This window comes from Rissa tridactyla, chromosome 3 (assembly GCF_028500815.1).
Source record: "Rissa tridactyla isolate bRisTri1 chromosome 3, bRisTri1.patW.cur.20221130, whole genome shotgun sequence".
Classification (NCBI taxonomy): Eukaryota; Metazoa; Chordata; class Aves; order Charadriiformes; family Laridae; genus Rissa; species Rissa tridactyla.
This window is the reverse complement of record NC_071468.1, coordinates 24,184,890-24,208,877: the sequence shown is the minus strand read 5'-3', so window position 1 is coordinate 24,208,877 and position 23,988 is coordinate 24,184,890. Positions and strand designations below refer to the sequence as shown.

General features: G+C 38.2%; 1 protein-coding gene across 3 annotated transcripts in view; it reads left to right on the top strand.

Annotated features, from left to right (window-relative positions):
* The window catches only part of KCNK2 (potassium two pore domain channel subfamily K member 2), a 148,538-nt gene that overhangs the window by 103,553 nt on the left and 20,997 nt on the right, over positions 1 to 23,988 (top strand). For all 3 annotated transcript variants that reach the window (XM_054195404.1, XM_054195402.1, XM_054195405.1), the window contains 2 exons: positions 16,076 to 16,236; positions 19,610 to 19,796. In XM_054195404.1, the coding sequence (XP_054051379.1) occupies positions 16,076 to 16,236; positions 19,610 to 19,796 (348 nt within the window). The remainder of the gene's footprint in view (positions 1 to 16,075; positions 16,237 to 19,609; positions 19,797 to 23,988) is intronic.

The window sequence follows — 23,988 nt, the reverse complement described above, 5'->3', positions numbered from 1 at the left end:
GGAGTGTGGGAGCAAATAAAAGAAAGCTAATTCAGTAACTGTGGGTGAAGAAAAACTGCCTTTTTCCTTTCTGCTGTTCTGTTCTCCCTTGTTTGGAGCCTCCTCAGCTGGGACATCTCCTGTCACTTGGCTAAAAGATGCAGTTTCCTCCTTTGTCTTAGAAGACAACAAGCTACACGGGTGTCGTGGCAGCTGAAGCCAGAAACAGTTATGTGGATAGTAAAATCAGGGGATGGCGAGTGACCAGGCCGATCCTTGGTGTCTGCTTAGAGGTACGGTGGGGAAAAAAGGACACGCTCATGTGGCTTCCTTAAAGAAGAGGAACAGAGTTAGCAGTGTATCTTTTTTCAGTTTAGTGCATGAACAACATGGAGGAATTTTAAATAGCTGATTTGTTTCATCGGAGAGCTCATACAGAAAGAAGTTGCATTATAATTTATATTCTTAACTTTCTTGCATGACTGTCCAAAGACCAGAGCATATATCCAGTTTTGAGCTCTGAATTTTTCCTATGCGCGGCAATAATTTTGCAAGGAGATCTTTGTTCTCAAATCAACTTGAGAGTGGTAGGAGTTAAAATGAGTGAGGCAGTAAAAGGGAAACATCAGCCACTTGGAGAAATGTGCAATTCTAAAAATTTGATTTGAACTTTCTTCACTCTTGTCACTTGCCCAGTTTCTTCTAGTCTTCCACCATTGCTACAGGCAGGCCTGGGTCCTAAAATACAGGTGCTAAATAAGAAAATAAATTAATTTTTTTGTTGGCTAAATGTTGCCATGTGCAAAGATGTGATACTCACTGGAGAAAACTTCTGTTTTTGAAGATGTTTTTATGTGGAATCCTTGTATTTCCTAGCCTAAGTTGTCCAATTAATTGAGTGTTCAGTTTATGTGGTAGTTTCTAGGTGCTCAGTTCATCACGATTATAACAGTACTGTAGGAAGGACTGGTTGTGCACTACATGTTTATTAGGACTCCCTAGTGTTTACCAAGAGTTTGAGTACAGGGTTGTATGACACAGCTGCGGCACACCATGTCATTCTCAGCTGAAGAGAGGGCTGCACTGAAAAGCTCTACGCCAGCTTCTGTTAAATGAAGATTGTATTTCTCCGCTGCAGACATCAGATTTATAATTTTATTTTTTTTTAAGCAGTTTTACTGATATATGAAAATGAGCATCTGGAGGCTATTCAGGATAGAAGAGATGGCATCAAGTGGCTTAGTCATATGCAGTAGTTTTTCTTAAGATGTCCAGGAAAAGAATTGTGGTATATAGAGCCAGTTACTCTCTCTGTAGTATTGAATACACTTATTTCCAATTTACAGCATGTTCTTTGCCTGTAGAAGGCTTGGGAGGGATATTACCTATTTTGCGATGGTTAAATGTATAATCAAAATGGTTCTAACTTTGTTGTTTTGTTGTTTTGTTTTTTTTTTTGTCAATACACATCTGAAGATATACTTAATCTCAAAGGTAGTTTATTTTTCTAGAGATATCTGGGAAATCATTATACTATTCTTGTCCTTGATTTGCATTTTTAATTGTCAAAAATCTTCTCAAGATAAGGAAGGCAATTTGTGTTTCATGATCAACATCTTATGATGTCCAAATACTTAAGTATCTCATGAGAACAGAGAAGCTGAAATTTCACTTCCAAAATTCCTATATGTTATCCCTATATGTTATTTTGAGGTTTATGTACCCACCCTGAGGATTCTGATTTTTAAAATTTGATTCCTCTTCTTCACTTCAAGAGATACAAGACTGGCTCTTTGCATGCAAACTCACAATTTGGTCTATTTTCTTTACCGTCTGCATGTATTTCTAACCTGCATGTGTGAATCCAGAAGGCAGAAGTATTCAAAGCTTAGTCTTAATATCTTTTTGGAAGAGCATTTCTTCTTTGCAGAAATAAATATATCAATATGCATTCGTAAAAATAACTGTTACTGTATTTTTGGAGCACTTTGATTTAGTATGAGCTAATATCTGGAGCAATTTTCTTGAAGTGAGAAACAAGAGGGAAAGGCACATCTGTTGCACCTAATTAATATTTTTGTGTGTCTATGCTACATGAATGGAATTGAAGACACTGAAGGAATAGGATACTATTATGTAGAATCTTTGTATATTTTCTGCGTTTCCTGAGTGTGGCTGCGTGTGAGTCCTATGTCTACTTATCTTCATAATGGCTATTCCAGTTAGATACGGCTTTGGATCATTCAGCTGTGCTTCTCTGGCTTCCTCTAGAAGGCATATATAACCATTTTATTCTAGTAGAAAAATGCATTTGGGAACAGTATTTCTTTTGAGAATAAGTTTCATCTCATCTGTAGGCATTCCGTTAAGCACTTATTTCCTGTTCAAAACTTCTTATCTATTTTGACCCTTCTGAACTGTAGAACTAAGTGTAAATTAAATTTACATAGAATTGTTTAGAAAAATATTTCTAGTCTGATTATTCATAATTTTAATGTATGTAGTGCTGTAGTATTTAGCTACCAAGTAACCTAAACTGCAAACAATTCCATTCAGAAGAACTGTCATTGCCATTCATTCACTTATAATTCTTGCTGTATGGGATATTCTCCTTTTTTTCATGGTGGCAATACACTTCTGTTACGTTCTGAATGCTAACATACTACTTTAGATTGATTTCAGGAGCTATAGCATGGAAAATCCTTACATACAGGAGTTTCAGCCTTTTCACTGGGGCTAATGTATGTTGGACCACAGAAGCACATGCAGTTAATTTTGTGGCCTTATTTGGGGCAGGGGTGGGGGGGGAATATGTAGTGCGAAAGTTCTTTTGACCTCAACACCTGGGATGGAATAAGGATTTCATTAATGTCTTAGTCACCAGTTGAGAGCCTAAAGCTATTATTTTTTGGTGTGGAAAAAATTAAAATGCCAAATGATAAATATCGTAACATTTGTACATAACCACTTAAAGAAGGGAGTCGTGAGACTTACTTACCGTAATGTATCCCACTGAGTCTTTGGGCATATGAATCGACATAATAATTTAGCTTTCATCTATTTGTGGTCTGTTTGTGTGTAAACATAAGGAATTCGGTTGATGGCTCTTTTTCTACCAAGAGTCAAAGCTATGCTGAAAAAACAAAATGGCAACAAACAATTTGTTTCCCATTTTTGTGTCGACAGATGAAGCTGTGAGGTACCAAATTGACACAGATTGCTCTTACAAATATTTCTGGTCCCAGAAAAGAAGTCCCGGTTAAAGCAAGATAAAGATCATTAGGCGTCAGTTTATGATAGCTTAATTACTTGCTGCAAAATTAATTGTTATAATCAGAGGATTATGGTATTCTCTTGCATGAATAATGTCCGGTTAGTGTAAACAAATTAATTTAGGCTTTATGAGTGGGATTTTTTAAAACAGTCACTGTTTTACCACTTTTCTTCCCAGTTAGGTTGCCAGTTACCTTCCCAGTTAGGTTCCATTCTGGTTGCTTGAGAAAAATGAGATCCCGTAGGCAAAAGCAGCTGGAGTTACAAAATGTTTTGAGTAGTAATCTTTCTGTCCTATTTATAGGACATATAATTCCTATAAATTAAATTCCATATAAATTAAATAGGAAACAATGTGTTTTGCTTATATATTTGGACACCAACTATCTACTCTGCTTTCTTTACATTCATCTCGCACAAGGAAATTAATATGGATTGGGAAAGTGCACTTTTTTTTGTTGTTTTCTCTGTTTGAGATTGCTATGCAGGCCTCTGCAAAATTAGCTGTTATTATTTGCCAGAAAATTTGAGGACAATAATTTGCAGCATTTGGCTTCTTGTAAACCCTTCAACATAAACAGTCTTGGCTATGTTTGTGTGATTTTTTTGGGATCATATATTCCTAAAGAAAAACAGAAACCTTTGAAGGGGGTAGACAAAGGTATGATGAGTAATACTGTTGTATTTACCCAGACTCTTCATGTGTCTGGGTTTTCACAGTGTCCCATCAGGGTGGTATGTGAAATAAGCACAAATACCTTTTCAGGATGGCAATGCTTACAAACAACAATTCAGTTAATACTTGTGTGAACAAAAGCTGTATATGTAAATGTCATAAGTTTCTTAAAAGCCCAAAGGAATAGAAACGTACTTAAATTTAACACCAGTTCAGATCTTCAAAGATGGTTCATGAACACTGGTGCAGAATATTTGTAAAAAATCCTTCTAAATATTTTCTGGCAAATACTATTTTCTGTGTGAAAGGGCAAAATGCATTTTAAGAAAATGAGTGCCGATTTATTTCTCTATACAGGATTTTCTCCTGAAATGTAGCCTAGGGAATTTTAAATTCCATGCATATTTGCTATGTCAAACTGGAGTGACTAATGCGGAATTCACAGCAGCTAAAACATTGATGAAAATTTCCCTATAAATAAGGATGAGTCTGAGCTACTATTTGCTTATTTCTGGTAGTAATGGAGTAGTAGTGACCTTTAGTGAGGCTAATTAACACATGTTCTCTTCCGCAATGCATTTCAGAATTCTGTAATAACAATAGAAAAATGAATATCAATATATGCTATCTGCTAAAATACTATTAGGAATATTACTCTTCTTACCTCCATCTTGCTCTTTTAGTTTTTAAGGTTGAATAAGGGCATGGGGTGCACTTTAATTGGTGTAACCGTCCTCTTCTCATACCAGAAATAGTCCTATTTAAAAGTCATTAAAATTTACTGTCCTTACCTTGCGTAACTGCTGTGCTGTCCATACCTCTATATGCTTTCATGTTTTATGGGAGGAGAAACAATATTATTTTATTCAGGAAAAGGTTTTCCTTGTCTTTCAGTTCAAAGAGATATCACGCCCTTGATGAAAAGGCAGCTGTTGCTTTTACAAGATGTACTGATGCTTAAAGGAGAGACAGACAAAAAAGTAAATGGATGCCTCTGCGTTTTAAAACTGGCATATGGTGAAGATCTTTGTTCAAAGTAGGAACTAGATCAAACCTGAAGCCATTAAACCTAAAACTTTTATTTATATTGAAAGACACCAATATGCACTCCCCAAAGGCGATGCTCTTTCCTTTTCTGACTCCATTTCACTCGTTGGCAGTCAGTGGTAACGCAGCCCAGGACTTCATTTGCTTCTGGTATCTTTCCTGAGTCATCGTTTGCTTTCATGTGGGCTGTCAGACACCAAAGGATGGAGAAACCAAAGGGCTTGACCCTGCAGGCTGTGAAATGCCCTCAAGTAGTTTAGTTGTAAATAGGACAGCAGGCTGATAGTCTCCAAGGTGGGGGAATACCTGCAGGCCTTTCGGGAAGGCCAGGGGAGAGACAGGTTGTGCCTTATACCTCACAGCCGTGAGGGAGAGGAGCGCTAAATGTTTGAGATGATGATCTGAGCTTTTGGATGTCAAATTCTCAAGTAATTTTCCTTTTGATTTTTCCTTTGCTTAATAAATAAGTAATTTTTTACTCTTAGTCGGTGTGTTTGGTCTAAATGAGACTGTATTTCACACCTGATTTCAGGAGACTGTACATGTCCCGTAGGCCAAGCAAGTCTCGGAGCTGTGTTTGTAGAGTCAGATGGCTTAGCCTACACTAATTTAGCTATTCTTATTCCAGCTCAGGGCTTTGGAGGGTAGGGGAAGAAGTGAAATAATGTTTGAGAAATACCTTGACACGTGGTTAATTTTTATAGGTATTTATTTTTGTGTTTCTTTTCCCCCTATGAACTGAAATGCAAGATTATATAAATTTAAGACCTTTAGCTGAAAACCTAATTCTCTGTCTCTTCAAGTATTCTGTCCCGTTTTGCATTATTCTCCTATGTGCCGGTGAGGTGATTAGAGATTTCTGAAAGATTCCTCTTACTTTGTAAAGAAAAATCATAGCCTATGTATTTAAAATTAAGGTGTGAAGGAAATGATTGCTCGTGATTTTGCTACTTGTTGAAATTCCTGTCCGCTGTGAATCACATTGGCTTCTTTCAAAAGCAAGCTGGGCATGTAAACCCAAAATATTTCAGCATACTTAAAGGACAAACTTTGGAATTTATTTTGCACTGCCTGACAATAATCTTTCTAGAGGCTTTACAGCATGCACAGAAACAATTTTATGTTCAGTTACCGCTCTATTAGGAACTTTTGTTTCGAATCACAAACTCTTATGAGAAACTTATCTTTATTCTTTTCTATAGCTCCCCCTCTTTAGACTGCTCTCTCTGCCAAAGACTCTCCAGTGTGCTAGCTCACCAAGTGGCTCGGGTGAAGACATGGAGTTGTACTGAGAGTTGGTAGGACGCTGATGAGCCACAGAGCGCTCATCTTCCACTGCCTTCTGCTGAAGCACTCTCACTGCAGAGGGAAAAACCACACGCCTGCAGAGCTTTAAGTCACTGAAAATTGAAAACTGTGGAAGCAGAAATTAATTCTTGCTCCTTTGCCTTCAAATTTAAATATTTTTGCAGTCTTGTAATTGCACTTTCTTCAATTGCTCGGATAATGACATTGTAACAAAAGATTTTTGATATGTAGCGTGAAATTCTGGGAATTAAAGAGCTGGTGACAGCATGATTTCCAGGATTGATTTCTGCCACATCACGACAGTGTTGAAAATCAATTGAAAATCTGTTAAGAATTTCATTTGAAAAAGTATATATGTTTGTTCATCTTGGGAGGCGTATATGCTGACAGAAGGAGTATGCTTTCAGGTATTTAAATGTTACCTGAATAGAAATAAATTTAAACATTTTTAAAGTTAAGCACGTTACTTGCTTTCCTGAATCAGGAATAAAACGCATAAATAGCTAGAAGCCAAAATATGAAGTCAGTAGAAGTTATTTATGCATGGTGGTTCATTTTTGTCTAAGTTTCCACATTAGTCCTAATTGTAAAGATTGCTCCAGGAAAAAAAAAGAAAAAAATGAGATATAGGAGAGTGACCTCACACTTTCAGATACTTGGTGAGCCTCACTGACAAAAAATGATCTAATTTTCTTTTTAAAGAAGATAATACTATGAATAAAAATCTGTAGAGCTTTTTCTTTTAGAAACCTCGTGGTGGTCTTTCTTTTTTTAAGCTTAACTCTTTTGAGGAAATTGTTTCTTAATATGCTGGTATATGTTGGGATTAACTGCATCAAGAGGCATTTTTTTAAAAATACAACAAAACAAAATACTCAACTATTTGATATTACGTGCAAAATAACGCGTGTGTTTATATGTATATATGTCTGTGTGTGTATGTATGTATATATATTCTCTTGAAGAGCTCTCCTTCCTACCTGCCTTGCTAAGATTAAGGCATTGTGCAGTTAGATAAGTATGTGCAAAGAAGGAGGTTCTCTTTCCTGGCTGTCTCCTTGCCTCCAGTCTCCCCTGGACTGTTCTCTCTTCCCCAGAATTTCCCTGCTTATCTCCGATTCAGGGTAAATGATCTAGATATATGGGCTGTGTCCGTGTAGCTTAAACGCAAGATTAGATACAGGACATACAGAAAAAAACTGATGAGGCAAAATATCTGCATTTTTGCACACTGACCTGGCAAAAGGTGTCTTATGGTGAAATAAGCACATGAAGAAAAGTTTAAAGTCACAAAGAAAATTCTAGTATTAGAATTTTCATAATCAGTCAAGGTACCCGCATTCATTTTGTCCAGTTGTATCAGCTTAACAGGATCCGAGGTTCAAGTCTGCTGATTGTAGAATTGTGGGATTTTTAGTTCTTGTTTTAAATCTGTGACTTCACTGAAACCAGGGTGTGTTTAGAGAACACCTGTGCTGGCACAGAACATATTTCACAGAGAAACTGGATGTCCTCATCTCCGGGAATAGCGGTGCTCCTAAAGAGAAAGGGCAACTGTGGGAGACTTGACATATTTTAGCTGTTCATGTCTCATTTGTTGCTGTAAGTCTGCCATAGTCCTTAATTTGCTAACGCTTCTGCTGTGTTTTATTATTTGTAGGGAAGACAGAAACATGTACAGGCAGGGTATGGTTTAACTCTGCTGGAAAGCAATGTGGACTGCTTTGTACTTGGGACGGAGAGGCCAGCAAGAGCTTGCTTTACCCAGCACCAAGAACTGCTTTATTTGTAAATAAAAAGGCAAGCCTGTTTCTTCAGTTACTTATAGGGAACGAAAAGGAAAGGTATTAAAAGAAAGCCCCCAAACTCTAGAAAAAAGTTATTTCAGATCTGCATTGAAGTCACAGTGTCAGAAAAATTGTTCACAGATTGTTTTTGTCAGTATCTCTAAAATTGGCAATTCTTGTTTTTCTGTTGATCACCTGTATCAATGTATTTTTTATGCACGTAGATATTGCTCATGACTTTGGTGCAGAACGAGTGTCACTTTGTCACGTTTGATATGTGTTTACACTTGATTAAGAATATGTGGGTAGTAAAAGTTTCATGATATTATGAACTATTAACTTCTTACTTTAAAGTACATTATGTTTTTGCTAACTGTGTTAGCCAGGCGTGTTGCTCCCATGGAGCAATCTCACTTAAAGGAAGAATGCAAGTGGGAGTTTTTGGGTTTTGGAGCTGATTCAATTTTACTAGAATAAGAAGTAAAATGAATGCAAGCAATAACAACAAAAAAAGAAATAATTGGCAATGGTTTTGAACTAGAGCAGGGTAGGTTTAGATTAGACATTAGGAAGAAGTTCTTCACAATGCCGGGGGTGAGACACTGGAACAGGTTGCCCAGAGAGGTGGTGGAGGCCCCATCCCTGGAGACATTCAAGGTCAGGCTTGACGAGGCTCCGAGCAATCTGGTCTAGTTAAAGATGTCCCTGCTTACTGCAGGGGGGTTGGACTAGATGACCTTTAAAGGTCCCTTCCAACCCAACACATGCTATGATTCTATGAATTGAAAAAGGGACAGAAGTCCTACTACTGATGAGAAGTAGATACTCTTCACTGGGCAAAGTGACAGCTCAATGAAATGAAGAACCTGTACTGGGAGGCAGACCTATCTGAATTGATATTTAAGCTTTTAAAAGTCTTCTAGCAATTATTACACAGTTCCTTGAGAAATTGCCTTAGCAACTGAATGTGAGTTATCCAATACTGCAACAGCTTCTGTATCCATACAGACACTTTCCTTACAATTCTCCTCTACCTCTCCAGCACAGCACTTTGACTTGAAGGAAACTTATTTTCTATGAATATTTATAGCCTGTTCTTTTAGAAGTTTTATTGATTTGATTACTGCTCCCACAGAACACAGATGAAAAGAAACTGCTGAAAGGAGATCAGCCTCTGTCTTGTCAATTCTTGACTATTACACGTTTTACTAATGTCAGTCTAGGTTTTCCTGTTACTATTCATAGTTGAAAAAGAGAGGTATTGGTATTGCAATTTTTTTTTTTAATAAAACCTTTTTTTTTCAGGCTTGAGGCAGAACGTTATAACCTTCAAAATAATATATTGAAATTTCAGTGACACAGAATTATGGATCAGTGCTAAAAATCAGAATTTTGTGGGTTGGAATTCAGGTAATACCAGAGGAAGTGCTATGCTGAGCAATGATATTAAGTAAACAGCAGTACTTTGTGACAAAGTGGTTCCCAAATCACTGACTAGAGAATCGGCTTCTAGAAGCTATAATGAGTGATAAAGAAATTATGCCTAACTTATGCAAACCAGAGGTTTTCAGTTTCAATGCAGGCTGCAGTTTAAAACAGAGGTACCTTCACCTGTGTGTTATTGCACAGGGCACTTCCTTCAGCAAGAGTCATGCAGCAATTTCATCAATTGCATGTGCAGAAAAGTATTTAACTTTTAAATTGAAGAATTAACTTGGAGGAGGAGCATTAGCTGCATACCTATAATGGGATCCACAGGCAACAGCTTGTGAGCAATGGCTGTAAGATACAGTTATAGTATGTCCGTGTGTGAAAGAATTCATGTATATATGTAACGCAGAACTATTGTGCTTTCACTGCAAGTGTATTCATATTGAATTCATCCAAGTATTCAGATTTGCAGGTAGTCTTTGTCCTTTTTCAGCCTTCAAATTCTCTTGCACTCTGTTCAGGAGTAGACATGCATGCACATGCGGCTGTGCGTTGGCTCTGCCAGAAAGGGAGCTCATAGATTTTGTAAGTATTCACAACAGATTTCTTTGTGGCCTCAGACAAGCTTGACTGAGGTCCTTTAAGGACTTTAGATGCCAAACGTTCCCTAGTTAAGAGTCGATGTAATGTGAATATGTGGTCCTCAGCCACAGATTTGGTTTGAGCTATGTACCTAAATGTTACGGACTTTCCTTCTCTCTGTGCTTAACTTACCTATTTGTAAAAAGGTGAATAGGAACTTTCTAGCTACTTCACAATGTTGGGAGGGTAGACACATGAAAGACTAAAAATGCCCTTATGCTATTACTAACTAAAGCCATAAAACCCCATGACGTATTTATTTGTAAATATATATGTATATGACATGGGCATACACAAGCATGTCAAACTTTGGAGTGTAGGACAGAGTTAAGAGGAGGAAAGGAAAGGACATGGGTGTAAAAATGAGGACACTTCCACACAGTGAACACAAACAAGCAAGTTCAGTATTTCTGCAGTGTATGCAGAGATTTCCGCATAGCCAGGTATATATACTGGCTATATATACTGCCGTTTTGTTTAATGATTATATCCAGACCATTATTTATGCTAAAAGGGGTATCTTATTCATCTATGAATAAGTGCATATCTTTGCCTTGGCACTGATGGGCAGGCATGTATCTCATGCTCATCTTCTGAGCCCAAGTGGCAATCCAAAGGGAAAAAGCATCTTAGCTATTAGAAATTCAGCGAGGTGCCTTTCATAAAGATTTCGTCAGTTAGCTCCTCGGGGCCTAGAAAAAGCATCTTTTGATCTCTTAAAATCAATTTGACATTCAGTATCAAAACACATGTATGCCCTTTGAAAAGGGTAATCACTGTAATTGAGCTGCATAGTCTGGGTGGATGTGAACCTACGGCAACACCGCCACCAGCTGCACGCAGTGTCCGGTGGCTGAAGCCAAGGGCACGGCAGCCGGTTCACCTGCCTCCGGCCTCGTGGGTTTCGGCAGCAGAGAGCTCAGCCTTTCTTCTGAGGCTATGCAATCTTCTCAGTGTCAAGTTTCTGGAATCCGGTTTTGTGTAATTAAGGGCGTGCGTGTTCACCGAGTCGTTTATCTTTCAGTACTGAACTCTTTCATCAATTGCCCACATATCCAAACCTACAGCTGAGAGTAGTTTCTCATATCTCAAAATATATGACATTATTTCGATATAATTTTCACTTTGTTTGCTACCTGATGAATGATGTCTTGTGTAATCTGAGGTATGTCAAAAACAGTGAGAAAACATTTACTGGTATTTGAATTTACATTTTCTTGTTTGGAAAGAAAACGTTTCAAACCTTCCCCAGACCTTTCAATCCCACTTGAGCTATTTGATATAAATGAATCATAAGTGGTGACACTCTTTTCCAGTCAATTTTGCAAGTAAAATCTAGTCCTAGAACTCTCAAAAGCACCTATAATCTCTCACATGAGAAATACTTAATTGCAGCCATCTAGTTTCAGTAGATGCCCCGCTTTGTCTAGGAATTTTCTGTAAAAATATATTCTTTTGGAGTCTCTATTCTTCTACCTCGGCTTTGAAAATGTGGATCTAAAAGAGCTTTCTGAAAGACTGAGATACCGGTTAACTAGAAAGCAAAGGGATCTTTTTCTCTACTTCAAACAGAAATTGTATTTTTTTTTTTATTTACATTGGTTGCCAGTCTTCCTTTTTATGAAGGCTTGAATGCAAAGACCGTTTTGTTTCTCATTTGGAAAAAAGTGTGTCTTGTCAATTGTGTGAGAATCTCTAGCACTTCAAACTTTTCCATATTTGCAATATAACCTATTGTTTGTCCTGGGGTGGGTGGGGTGGGGGGGTGGGGAACCAACTAGAAATTGAAGCTTCAAACATCGTTTTGCTCAAAAGCGGTAATATATTTGTAGTTATCAAAGTTACTAATTCCTACTTAATAGCAAATCTATTTTGGATGGAAAAGTTACAGACACTTTCATCCTCAAAGAACTATCTCAAAAAAGGGGACATGAAAATAAAAAATAATGCCTATAAAGTCTTATTTTTTTTTTGTCTTTTCATTTTGCATATCCTTGCTTCTGTCTCTAGCCAACCAAAGGGTCTGAAGTTCCTTTTGAATCAAATTTGAATCTTGGAGGCTGTAAGGGTTTTGGAGCTGAAACCATGGAATATGTTATTTTTTTGGATGGAGCAATTAGAATCTATTTACAATGGCCTTTTCTTCTTAATTCACTCAGGGGTTACCGGAAGCTCCTTCTAAAATGCAGTTCTTCTCCACAGCTCCTTGTCAGGGACAACGTATTCTAAATGCACAAAATCCTTGGGGCATTAAAGGCATGCTAAGCATTTAGCAGGACATGAAAGGGATTTGGTGAAACTGGGAGGCAAATCGTGCTCCTGGTTGTTGAAGTGAAGTGAGGGGGTGCATTGGGAAGGACAGTCTGAAAACGGCATGGACATTGTCTTGGGTGAAACTCATCCCATTCTGCAAGTTAGATTTTGTACTCTGCACTGTTCATTGCAGACAGTGTTGGTTGAAAGCTCTTTGAGGGAAACTTTATGATAAATTTAGCAAGTTCAAATCGAGTGCTTAGTTTGTGTCCACGTTCAAAAGCAAGCGTAACGGTTTTAATGGGGAACCAGCTGGTTCTAGGAGCTGCCTACCTTATAGAACCAGAGGAAGAGAAAAGCTGCCCGGGACTGAAGGAGTGAAGAGTAACCGAGGTACTGAGGCTGCCCCTACGATTGCAGTGTGTGCCGACCCCGTGCCCTCTGGGCAAACAGTTGGGAGGGAGGAGTGGGCAGAGAGCATGGTGTGATGTGGCCGAGTACCCCAGGTCCCTCCATGAGTGAGACAGTTGTAGACAGACTGGCCTCTGGAGCAGAAGTGGGAACTCTGAAGTGGCACCACTGTGCCAGGGAGCTGCTGCAGCGGTGCCAGGCGTTCCTGCCCTGTGTGTGGAGAAGAGCTGGGTGATACACAGGGTGGCATTCCTGTGGCCATGTGTTCTTCTCCAGGCATAGTGCCCCAAAATGAAGTTTTCCTTTGGTTTTACCTAGCAGCAGGGTTCTTCTGATTTATTTTTTTTCTTCAAAGAAAGGAATAGTACTTTTCTGAGACAACTCCCTCAGGAATTACATCAACCGTATGAAATATAAATATGTTTTCTCTCCCATTGCATAAATGGTGGATTAGCTTTTCGCTGGAGAAACTGAGAGTAGGATGTAAGGACGATTTTTGTAAGTCGCAAAGTAGGCTGTGGTGTACAGCAGCAGACTGTTATGAAACATGACTGTAGGAAATATGATTAATGTGTGATGGACACCCCGTGGTAGATCAGTTCACTAAAGTACCTGTCCTATTATGAGAGTGACATGGTTTGTATTATGTGCAGTGAGCATCTGGACAGAGATAAACTACTACCTGTTGGAGTATTGTTTTACCCAGTCATGTGTGAGATTTTTTTTAAAGTGTATTTAATAATGCAAGACTTCCTTTGTCATTTATAGAAGAAAACGCATTTGTCATTTTTCAGGATGAAAAGCAAGAATTTGTGAGTGTAGAAGTGAGGTACCATCCTTTTCTTGAGCGAGACGTGACTCTGATTAGGGAGAAGAATATATAGAGCTGAACGTGAACTTCTTGTCCTCATACCGATTAGCAGCAGATGAGAAGTATGCCGCAGCAGCAATTGTCTCTGTTATAGCTGTGGGATGCACAGAAAATGCCAGCTTGCTTTATGAAGCTAACCAAGTAAAACTGCCTGCTTGGCATGTGCTTCACTGGGCTGGTATTTTGTCACCGTTACGAGACACCACTTTTGTAGAGCAAGTGAATACAGTTCTCTAAACTAAAAAAGGGACAACAATTTCCAAATCCCTTAGTATGAGTTTTGTATATCTGGTATATCCAGACCCCAGATTCTGAATTGCATTAAGACCCCTCAGGAATTACACCCTGGCAACTATTCAGGCTCCTGTTGATGCATAAACACGCACACTTATGAAAGCAGAGTAGCTTGGATCTGTTTGTCCCTTTTTGGTTGGTGATGAGCTAATTTTATTTTAAAACTCAAGGGTCTTTCCTGCTTGGTGCATGAAGGGACAGAGTGAACTTAGTGGAGCTGGAATTTCCTGAATTATAACAATCAGTAATTTTAGCCCTGGCTCTGGGTTAGGGAGAGATATTAGGTTGGACTAAAGGCACTGTGACTTCATTCCACTTGCCTGAGACAGACTCTTTTTATTATAGTAGTGCAGGAAAAACTTATGAAGTTGGAGGACTCCGTGACCTGTAATTGATGATGTTTCCTGTAACTTTGTCCTTTATGTTTAGTTTGACAGGGTTTATTAGTCATGATTTGGGGAAAATAGGAACTTTTAACTTTTTTTTATCTAAGTTAACTCTATCAACATTGCAGTTATTGTTTGCACAATTACTATCTGGTAACAGCTATTAGGGCAAAATATCTAGAAGTAAAATACGTTCAAAATGTGATGTACTTTTTTTAAATGAAGTTGCGTGAGGGGCAGCTTTGTCTCCTGTGCACTGAAAGGAAAAAGTACTTTTGACAAAGCTTTCATATAGCTTACCTACAGGAGAGCAGAACCAAAAATTAAGATAATAGATTTCACAAAGAAAAGCTGTATTTATGTTAAAACAAGATGCGCAAAGTAGTTAAATAAAAATTCTGATAAATAGGTAAGCTGTTCATTAAATGTGCTTTGCGTTGTGGAAGCTTACAGTCATTGTGCGTAAATACTAAGCTATTTTAAAAAGAAAACTGACATTGCAAGGTCTCAATAGAGCTGATAAAAATTGTCCATCATCTTTTTCACATGAAAACTGGATTTTCATTGAATGATTTTTGTGTATATGAAAAGTTTCTCAATTACTTGTTAAAATATTTTGTTTTTTCTTTACAAGTCACTTTATCCTACAAAAAAGGTAACTTTTTAAAAAATGCTTTTGTTTAATTTCCCCATGGAAAATAAGCCTTTTTCTGAGAAAAAGCCCCCCCTCCCCCCGACAAAGTAAGTCTTTTTCCTTCAAAGGAAAAGGACATTGTGCTGAGAAGTAAAACAATGTCAAAAATGCTGGGGTGTTACTACAACTGCCCCACTGCTCCCTCAAAACATTGAGTGATCCTTTGGAGGAGAAAAGCTTCTGAATTAAAACTAAGGACTGACGCTCATGAAGCTTGTCGGTAGGGTTCTGCCTAGGCGACCTTGGGCAAATCGTTAAAATTCCAGTCCTGGGAGATGCATCTCAGGGTGTTTCACAGATGTTGCGGCCTGTGCTCTTTGTATTCCCGTTTCCCCATTTTAAGTGGACCAGCAGCAATCGAGCTGTCCCAGGCATATCGGAGGGCTCTTTTTCACAAGCCAGTGAAGACAAAATGATTTCCTCTTTCCAATGGACAGAGCTGTGAACTGTAAACTGTTTTCTCTAAGCTTTGTTTGCAACACTGAAAGAATCAAAGCATTTAATAACAAAGGTTCTAAGCAATCCCATTTATTATAAAATCCCTGTTTTGCTCTTTCAAGTGGTTTTTTTTTTCAGGTTGCTTCAATTTGAAACGCAGCACATCTGAAAGAAAATCGTATCTTGTTTACAAGTACCACAGCCTGCCAATTACGAATCCAGGAATAGACATTTGCACGTAGCAGAGGCTAAGGCATATTTTAACCGATTGGTATTAACTACACGTGGTAGATGAGAAAAGCTGTCATTTATTTAACTAATAATAATAAAAAAATCTCCAGTGGGGGAGCTTTTCTTCTCCACAGTATATGTACAATATATATAGAAAAAAAAAAATTGGTGAATTGTGCAGCAGATTAATTTTAGCTCAAAGAGGATTTTATGACCTACACTTTCATTTGATTCTTCACAATGTTTGCTGTGTCATATGGTTAACCTAGTAGGACCTGTTTGCAAACTGCCCTTTTAAAATGTGTAATGTAATATATGTAACTTCTTAAACATCTGAAGTTGTTTGTAATTTAGGCTTTGGAAACATCTCCCCACGCACACAAGGTGGAAAGATATTCTGTATCATCTATGCCTTATTGGGAATTCCTCTGTTTGGTTTTCTGTTGGCTGGTGTTGGAGATCAACTAGGGACGATCTTCGGAAAAGGAATTGCCAAAGTAGAAGATACCTTTGTTGTGAGTATATTGACTGCCTCGTTTTTTCTTTGCGCTGCTTGATGTTCTGAAGTTAACAAGTGAAGTGAAAAGTCAGAAAAACAGGGTGTAGCTAGTAATTGTAACCAGACGTCTAGCACAAGGCGGGGAAGAACTTTGCAAAGTCTGAACATGTTACTGAGCATTGTTAATTGAGAATTGGATGAACCCCAACATGTTCTACAATAATTATGTTTGGGAAGAGGAACAAGATCCAAAATATTTTATTTTTTGCTTTGCCCTTATAGTCCTAAGCTTGCTGTAATGCTTACCTTTAAAGGTTGTCATATAGATTGTGTTAGGAAATCACTGACTCGGAGAGATGGAAGCGTGGAGCTGCAGGGGTGACGTGGAAATTTTTGCTGCTGCTTTGAGTTGATTCACAGAAGACCTTTGGTGTCTGAGCCTAAAATCGCAAGTCTGAAAATGTCTGTTCAGATGCCATTGTACCAGAGGAAATGCTTACAGCCTGTAGGCATCTACGTTTCCAGATTTGTCTGTAGGTGGCTAAAGGTTTGGGCATTTACAGAAGCGGGACAGCCTAAAGGGGACAGAGCCTCTTGGTGCTTCCCTGACATTGGACTCCTCTTTGTGGTCTCCTCGCCAGGCTGTAGGATGTTCTACCGTTTAAGGTATTTTTAGCCTCTTCTGCTGAACTCCATCACACAGAGGACCTAGAGGTTCATGCCCTTCATTTTCTTTGGCTACTGCTTTTTAATTATTCATGCAAAGTGGCACAGCTTCAGTAGAGGAAGAGACCTGTCAAACAGACCAGAAGCTTGTGCAGATATGGATAAAGTTCAGCTATATAGACAGTCCTTAGCAACCAAATGCTTTGAATTCTGGCAGAGGAACTTCATTTACTTACCTTGGTCTCTGTTTCACACGCAGAAAAGTTTATTAAGGTTGTACTTTACAATGCAGTTATTAAAAATGTATTTACTGAGATTTTTGAAGCATAGAATAAGTGGCATAATAAAACTTAATAAAACTAATTATTTAGGTCTTTTACTAACCTTTAATAAATTGTTGCAGATTTAGCTATTACCTAATGTTCAAAACACATCTAAAATACTATTTGTCTTTTGATACGTAGAATGTCATATCCGGTGAATACTTAGTAGGCAGCCTGACTTTGTAGCTGTTTGCGTTCTCACTGCAAGTGTTAGAAGGATTGTTTTTTCTGCAAAAAGTCCTAATCTTTTCTATATAGGAAGGGTCTGCCATGGCTTTATTTTTGAAGCTAAGCAAACTGGGGCTTTACTGAGGAAAGCGAACTGGGGCTTTATTTTTGAAGCAAAGCAAACTGGGGCTTTACTGAGTAGTCTTATGCAATAGGTAAATAGAAGCTTGAAAGGTTTTTTAAGAAAAGGCAGGTATTTTTGACTTTGAAACATCAGTTCAAGTCCAGACAAGTTACTGGTGAATAACATCCATTTCTATTGAGATTTACCTAAAAAAGGCAAGAACATTCTATAAGAACATTTTATTTTTATCCTTTCTGGCTCGTTTATCACTGGATTTTATTTTTTGCTTAAAAGTACAAAAGATTTGAATCCAATTTGTGTGTGTCTCAGCTTGTTGCTCATAGGGATAATGGTTTTCCTTTTTTTGTAACAGATGTAGCCCTACAACAAGAATGCCCCAACATAAAAAGCAGCGTCTTGCCCCTTTTTGTCAATCTCCAAATGAAGACACTGATGTACATGTTGCAGCCTGGAACACTCCCCTGTTCTGTTTACTAGTTCTCCAAACAAAGAACTGGGAGACGCTGATGGGTCAGAGCAGGGAATTTCATGTTGCTATAACCGAAACTACTGCTGTGATTTGGGTTACAAAAGCTGGACCTTGGTCATGCTGACTGTAAAACATAGTCTCCATTGCCACTAAACTTAAATAGAAGAAAACACATACCGTGAACAGTCTGATTTCATTTTTTATCTCCTTTTGTGAAAGTTATCAGTTTTGTACAATCCCTTGCTTACTTTAAGTTGAACCAACATGCTTTGGATGGATGTAAATCTGTACTGAAAGGAAAATTGTCAAACTGGCAGGGCATGTCAAATGGGACTTTGCAGTGGTCTGTTCTAGCTTTGGTACTGTTAAATTTAGTTAATAGTTTACACAATGGATAAAGGAATTTGTTCATTAAATCTATAGATTATCTCAAGTTAGGGAGAACTAAATGTTGGAAGGCAGAATTAGAATTCAAAATGATCCTGAAAATTTCGAGAAGCAGTCTGAATATGTAGAATTCAATTCAAGAGGGACAAATTCAAAGTACTCTTTGAAGGAATAATAAAATATGCAATTACATGCCAGGAAACAGCTGTCTAGGTACAGTTTTGTAGAAATGTTCTGAGGACTCCAGGGGCTCATAAGGTAACATGGGTTAATGTCATACTCCTGTGAAAAAGCATACATCTTAGTTAGAAGTATAAGTAGGAGTGTAAATAAATGAATAAATGGATAAGGCCTAAGAAAGGATCCTTCCATTCTGTTTTGTGATTATTTTTTTTTTATATCTAGTTTTGAGTATAACACCTAATGAAACATGGATTAGTTGGTTGGAACCAAGGGATAGCAACGAGACTGGATGGGTGAAGAAAGACTGAAAGAAATTAGTTTATTTGGTCTGAAGAATATATGACTGAATGAAAACCTCTGTAAAACTTTGCCGGAAAGAGCAAAGTAGGAATTTCATTGTTTCCCTTGTATAAGACCATGAATACTAGACTTAAACTGAAGGAGATGAGATGCAAGTTAAGCATTATGAAAACTTCCTGATGACAAGAACAGTTAAGCATGATCATATATTGCCTGTCCAGTCATGTATCTGCAGTGGCTTAGTTGGGTTGGTTTTGTCTTGGGGCAGGTTTGGGAGAGGTGATCTCTCCCTTCCAGCTCTATTTTCTGTGGTTTTGTTTAGCCAGTTACTTTATTAGGGAGAACTGTGTGGTTAAAATTCACCTTTTAAATTCAATTATTTGTGGATGCACAGAAGTAGAGACATCGCAGGTGCTACTTGAAGCTCACTCAAATATCTAGCCCCCACTCAAAACTTTAGCATGATCAGCTGTTAATATGAATGCTACACACACCACTCACCCAGATCACAAACCTGGCCATGATGAAGGGTCCAGCCCTGCTCTGCATTTCCTGCTAGCAAATGTTTCCTAGGGTAGTTGTGTTTGCTTTAAAAACCCTTTCAAATTAAAACCCTGCTTTGATTTTCCTGTTTGAGAATTATAATGCACTTGAGCAACATAGTGCTCACTGTGGGTGATAGGTGCTTATATACAGTGGTACAGTTTTGTTAATGATGGCTTTCTTCTCTTTCCCCTTCCCTTTCCAGAAATGGAATGTGAGTCAGACAAAGATTCGCATAATTTCAACAATAATATTCATCCTGTTTGGCTGCGTGCTGTTTGTTGCTCTTCCTGCAGTTATATTCAAGCACATAGAAGGCTGGAGCACACTAGATGCAATTTACTTTGTGGTTATCACTTTAACTACCATTGGATTTGGTGACTATGTTGCAGGTAAGATTTTCTCATAACTCTTTATCTTATAGTACTTTGCACAATGATACGTGTTCTGCATTTTTTTTATTATTTTGGGACAGACACATCTCTGTTGTGGTGCCTCTCTCCTAGTTTTACTCTTTATGGTACTTGTGTCAGTGCACGTGAGGGGACCTGCCCTCATCTTGGATCACGTGGCAGGCTGGTGGGACAGTGAAACGCATGGTACCTGCCTCTGCATACTACATTTTTTCTTCTCCTGTGCTGTTAAAAGATGCTTTACTTAATTTTTAGGTAGATTTTTTTTTTTTGTTCTTACAGATTGAGTGAAGTGCAAGAATTAGTACAGTATTTTAGTCTGCTGAATTTTTTTTTTTCCTTTCACCTGGAGTCTCTTAAAATGTCTCACCCTGTGAAGTTATATGACATAGTTTTTGTGTGCATCTCTTACTTTCAAAGTGTTGTTCCAGACCTCTGTTTCTGCCATTGAGATGTCTCTATTGCTGTTGGATCCTTCTTCTGGGTTTTTTCTTTTGTTTGCTATGTATGCATTTGTCCATGTGTATCTTGTAATGTTAGGAGAAGGTTTAGCACAACCCATAGATAACCTGCGTTGGAATGGTTGCAAATGACTTTGACAAACTCAGCTAAAAAAAGCTTGGGCCGGTTCTCTGCATCAGCTTCTTTCTTGAAAAGGTGTTAGACCACTTCTCAGAATAGGATTGAGTACGTATATGTTGTCTGTGAGGAAGCGTGTTGGTCCGAGTCAATGGTGTGTTGTGGTGAGGATTAGAAATTCAGAGCGTTGTGCTCTGAGTCCAAGACTTGCTTTCTTCAGCCTGATCTCATGCTTCTCCTGATGCAGCACCATCACCTCTCTCTCTTTCATGAGATGCAGCTCTCCCACCCCTGAACTCTGTGCAAGGCAGAGGTAGCTGAGAAAGGTAGCCGAGAAGGACAGCGGTGCTGGGCTGCTGTCAGTGAGGTGCCCTGCTGGAGGGAAGCGTTTCTAGCAGACATCCACGTCGTGTGGGATCCTCCCGTGTCCCACCTGTAGTCAAGGCTGTTGCACCAGCCCAGGTGCATCAGGGTGAGGGTCTCAGGTTGGGTAGCTCCTCCTAGTGACTTGCAGGCCTACCTGCAGTTTGCTTTGATGGCAGGAATGTGACCGGTTTTGTCACTGGCAAAAGTTTTTCAGGCTGGTGATGTCCCACAGAGACCTCTGAAGTGTCTGAACTGTTTGGCATATTCATAAATGAGCTGGGTGAAATGGGGGGAAATTTAATCAGTGTTGAAGATACTAAGTTATGCAAGCAGTTTGAAAAACAAAGGCCATATGAGAAGTTGCCCAAGATTCTTATAAATTATGGAACTGGAACGCAAAATGGCAAACGAAACTTATTTGGACTTTTACATAGTTTTTTGTGATGTTTCCCAATTTCTTTTGAATGTGTCTCACTGATTTCTCCCTTTCCCCTTTTCCTTTCCCAGATTGTTTTCTTATTTCCATTTTGTCTTTAGGAATTTGTGATTCTGGTCAGATTCTAACTAGCACCAAATAAAAAATTTATGCCGTTGCCAAGCCAAGAGTCTGGGTATTTTAGACTTCAGTTCCTGAGGGGTACGTGTATGTCAGGGAATAAAAATAATAGTGTATAAAGGCTTGGTTATATTTACTGTAAAGCATTATGTGAAATGGCCCACTTGGTTCAAACTAGAACACTGAGTACATTCATCATTGCTGTCATTATAAATTTCCACGGATTTTTCTATTTGTAGACCACTTGATATCATAATTTGTTCCTACCTCATGCCTGGTTTTTTAATTTTACCAGGAAATGCTTTCTCTTTCTACAGAATGTCCTTGAATTACATTGTTCTATAGCTTACGGCTTTTTATGGTTCACTTCATATATATTTTTTATTTTAAAGTTCCACTGTAAATGCACGATGTCAAAAATGTCATGAATGTTTTCTATTTTCTTTTGAAGTAACATGCACGAGACTTGTATTTGTACTGTAATAAGTTATTAACAAGACTTCAGTGTGGGGGAAATAGATTTGTACTTGCAGAGATGATGCTCAAGGGAACAGAGTTAGATGACTATATCTCCATCATAACTGGGAGGCTAACATTGCCACTGGACTGTATTTTGTCAGAGATGAAGTTGACAATGTTATCATCTTTGTGTGGACTAACATACTCAGTTTATGGCAAATAACCTGAAGGGTTTTTTCAAAAAGGTCCATTTGTTTTCTTGTCGTTCCCATACAAAATTGTCTAGTTAAATAAGAATTCTGAAAAATAGGTGAAGTATTCATTGACTCTGCTTTACATGATGGAAGTCTGCAGTTGTCAGTGTGCATAAATACCAAGCTATTTGAAGAAAACTCACATTGCAAGTTCTTAATAGAGCTGATAAAATTTGTCTTAAGGGCCAGGATTCCATATTAATTTTGAGGAAGTATGCAGAATCTTTTGCACGCTAACAAATTAGTGAGTGGGTTTTGATTTTTTTATTTGCTTGTTTTTCTTTTAGGTAAGTCATAACTACCACGCGGACACCAAAGGCCATTGATATTTTTTGTGGTAGACTTCATCTAGAACATTCTTTCCTTGAAGTTTAGGAAAGCTGAGCACCATAAACAGAGGCGAAACAAGCATGTAGAGTTAAGGCAGTAGTGCTATATAAGGCTGTAGGGGAGGCTGTCAGAATATGGGTATTGCATCTGAAATTGTGGCTCTAGAGCATGGTGGTGTTGATTCTGGTTTGTCATGGTGAGACATGCAGCAGGCAGAATGAAGCTTTAGTCCACTTAGTGCCTAGATGGCAAAGCATTTAGAAAAAAACTCATACTGGCATTAATTTATTCCTTTTTCTGATTTTTTTTTTTTTTCCCTGGCCAAAAAGGCATGTTTTTAAATAATACTTGGAGTGAAAATTACCTTCTTCTACTCAGAATTATAGTCAAATCTAAAGCAGAGTGGTGGGCAGTGGTATTCCAGTTTGCAATTATAGTGAATTAGAGTGAACTCTTTTAGTAATAAAAATAAAATTGGCAGTTCTTGTAGCATATTAACGGTCCGTGGTATATTTCATGCTTATGTGCCAGGTTTGGCTCAAAGTTCCCCCCAAAATCCCTAAATATTTGAAAACTTCCAAATATTCTGGTAATTTTTTTTCCGGTGAACTGTCATCCCAGAGGAAAAAACGTAAGCTTCCAAGCCCTACCTGCAAATGTCATGGCTGTGATAATATGTGTATTGGGGTTAAAAGAAACATTTCTTACAATATCTGTGACTTCTCACTAATATGGAACTCACTGCTCTCTGGCACCACTACAAGTAAGAGTTGAAGAGAAGCCCTGAAGAACTTTTAGGAGGTAAAGGAGAGAGTATTTCTGAATAGCTGTACCAAAAGGGAGCCAAAAGAACCTGGGATTCAGGAACATAAAGGTGTTAAAAGGCTGTAGTGCAGGTTGTCATATTAGAAATTCTTGTACAGTTATCCATAATTTTTCTACAAGTGTCTTCCCATTTGTACTGGAGACCAAGTACTCTGTTCCTAGAAACTAGAATGCCAAAATGTCCCCTTTTGTACTCAGAATCTAGGTTGCTATTTGGAGCCTATGGAAATTTCAGCTGCAGTTTCCACCAGCAAGAGAAGCCTTAAGGCAATATGTAATTTTTTAGTATAATGAAAGATATTATTGGGTACTAAAGTTAGCACTGAGGTATGTGTATATATAGATATATATGTATAACATGACAATATATTGTTCGTATGTGCAGATTAATCATTCAACTACAGTGCAGATTGGAAGGTATAGTCAAGTATTTCTAAGGGTGTTAATCTAACACATTTCAAATCTAAATTAGATGAGATATCCAAAACCTGACTGAATTAAGTAGAGGTCAGAAATATAAATAGCACATCAGTAGTCTGTTTCACAGTGGGGCGTAATGATGATATAAGGTTATACTGCAATCAGTCCAGTTCAGCAGATCACAGAATTTTGCAAGTCTCACTTTAAGAATGTATTCTAGCTCTTTTTTGTTGTTGTTGGTGGTGTTTTTTTCCCTTGTTTGAGCTCTGATTTTTAGCTTGTTGCTTCTTTACTGTTTTGGTCTGTAATTGAATTTGGTGTATTGCCACTGTAATACAGATATCTGGGTCTGCACTGTATTGCTTGGCCTGAGACCCAGTTT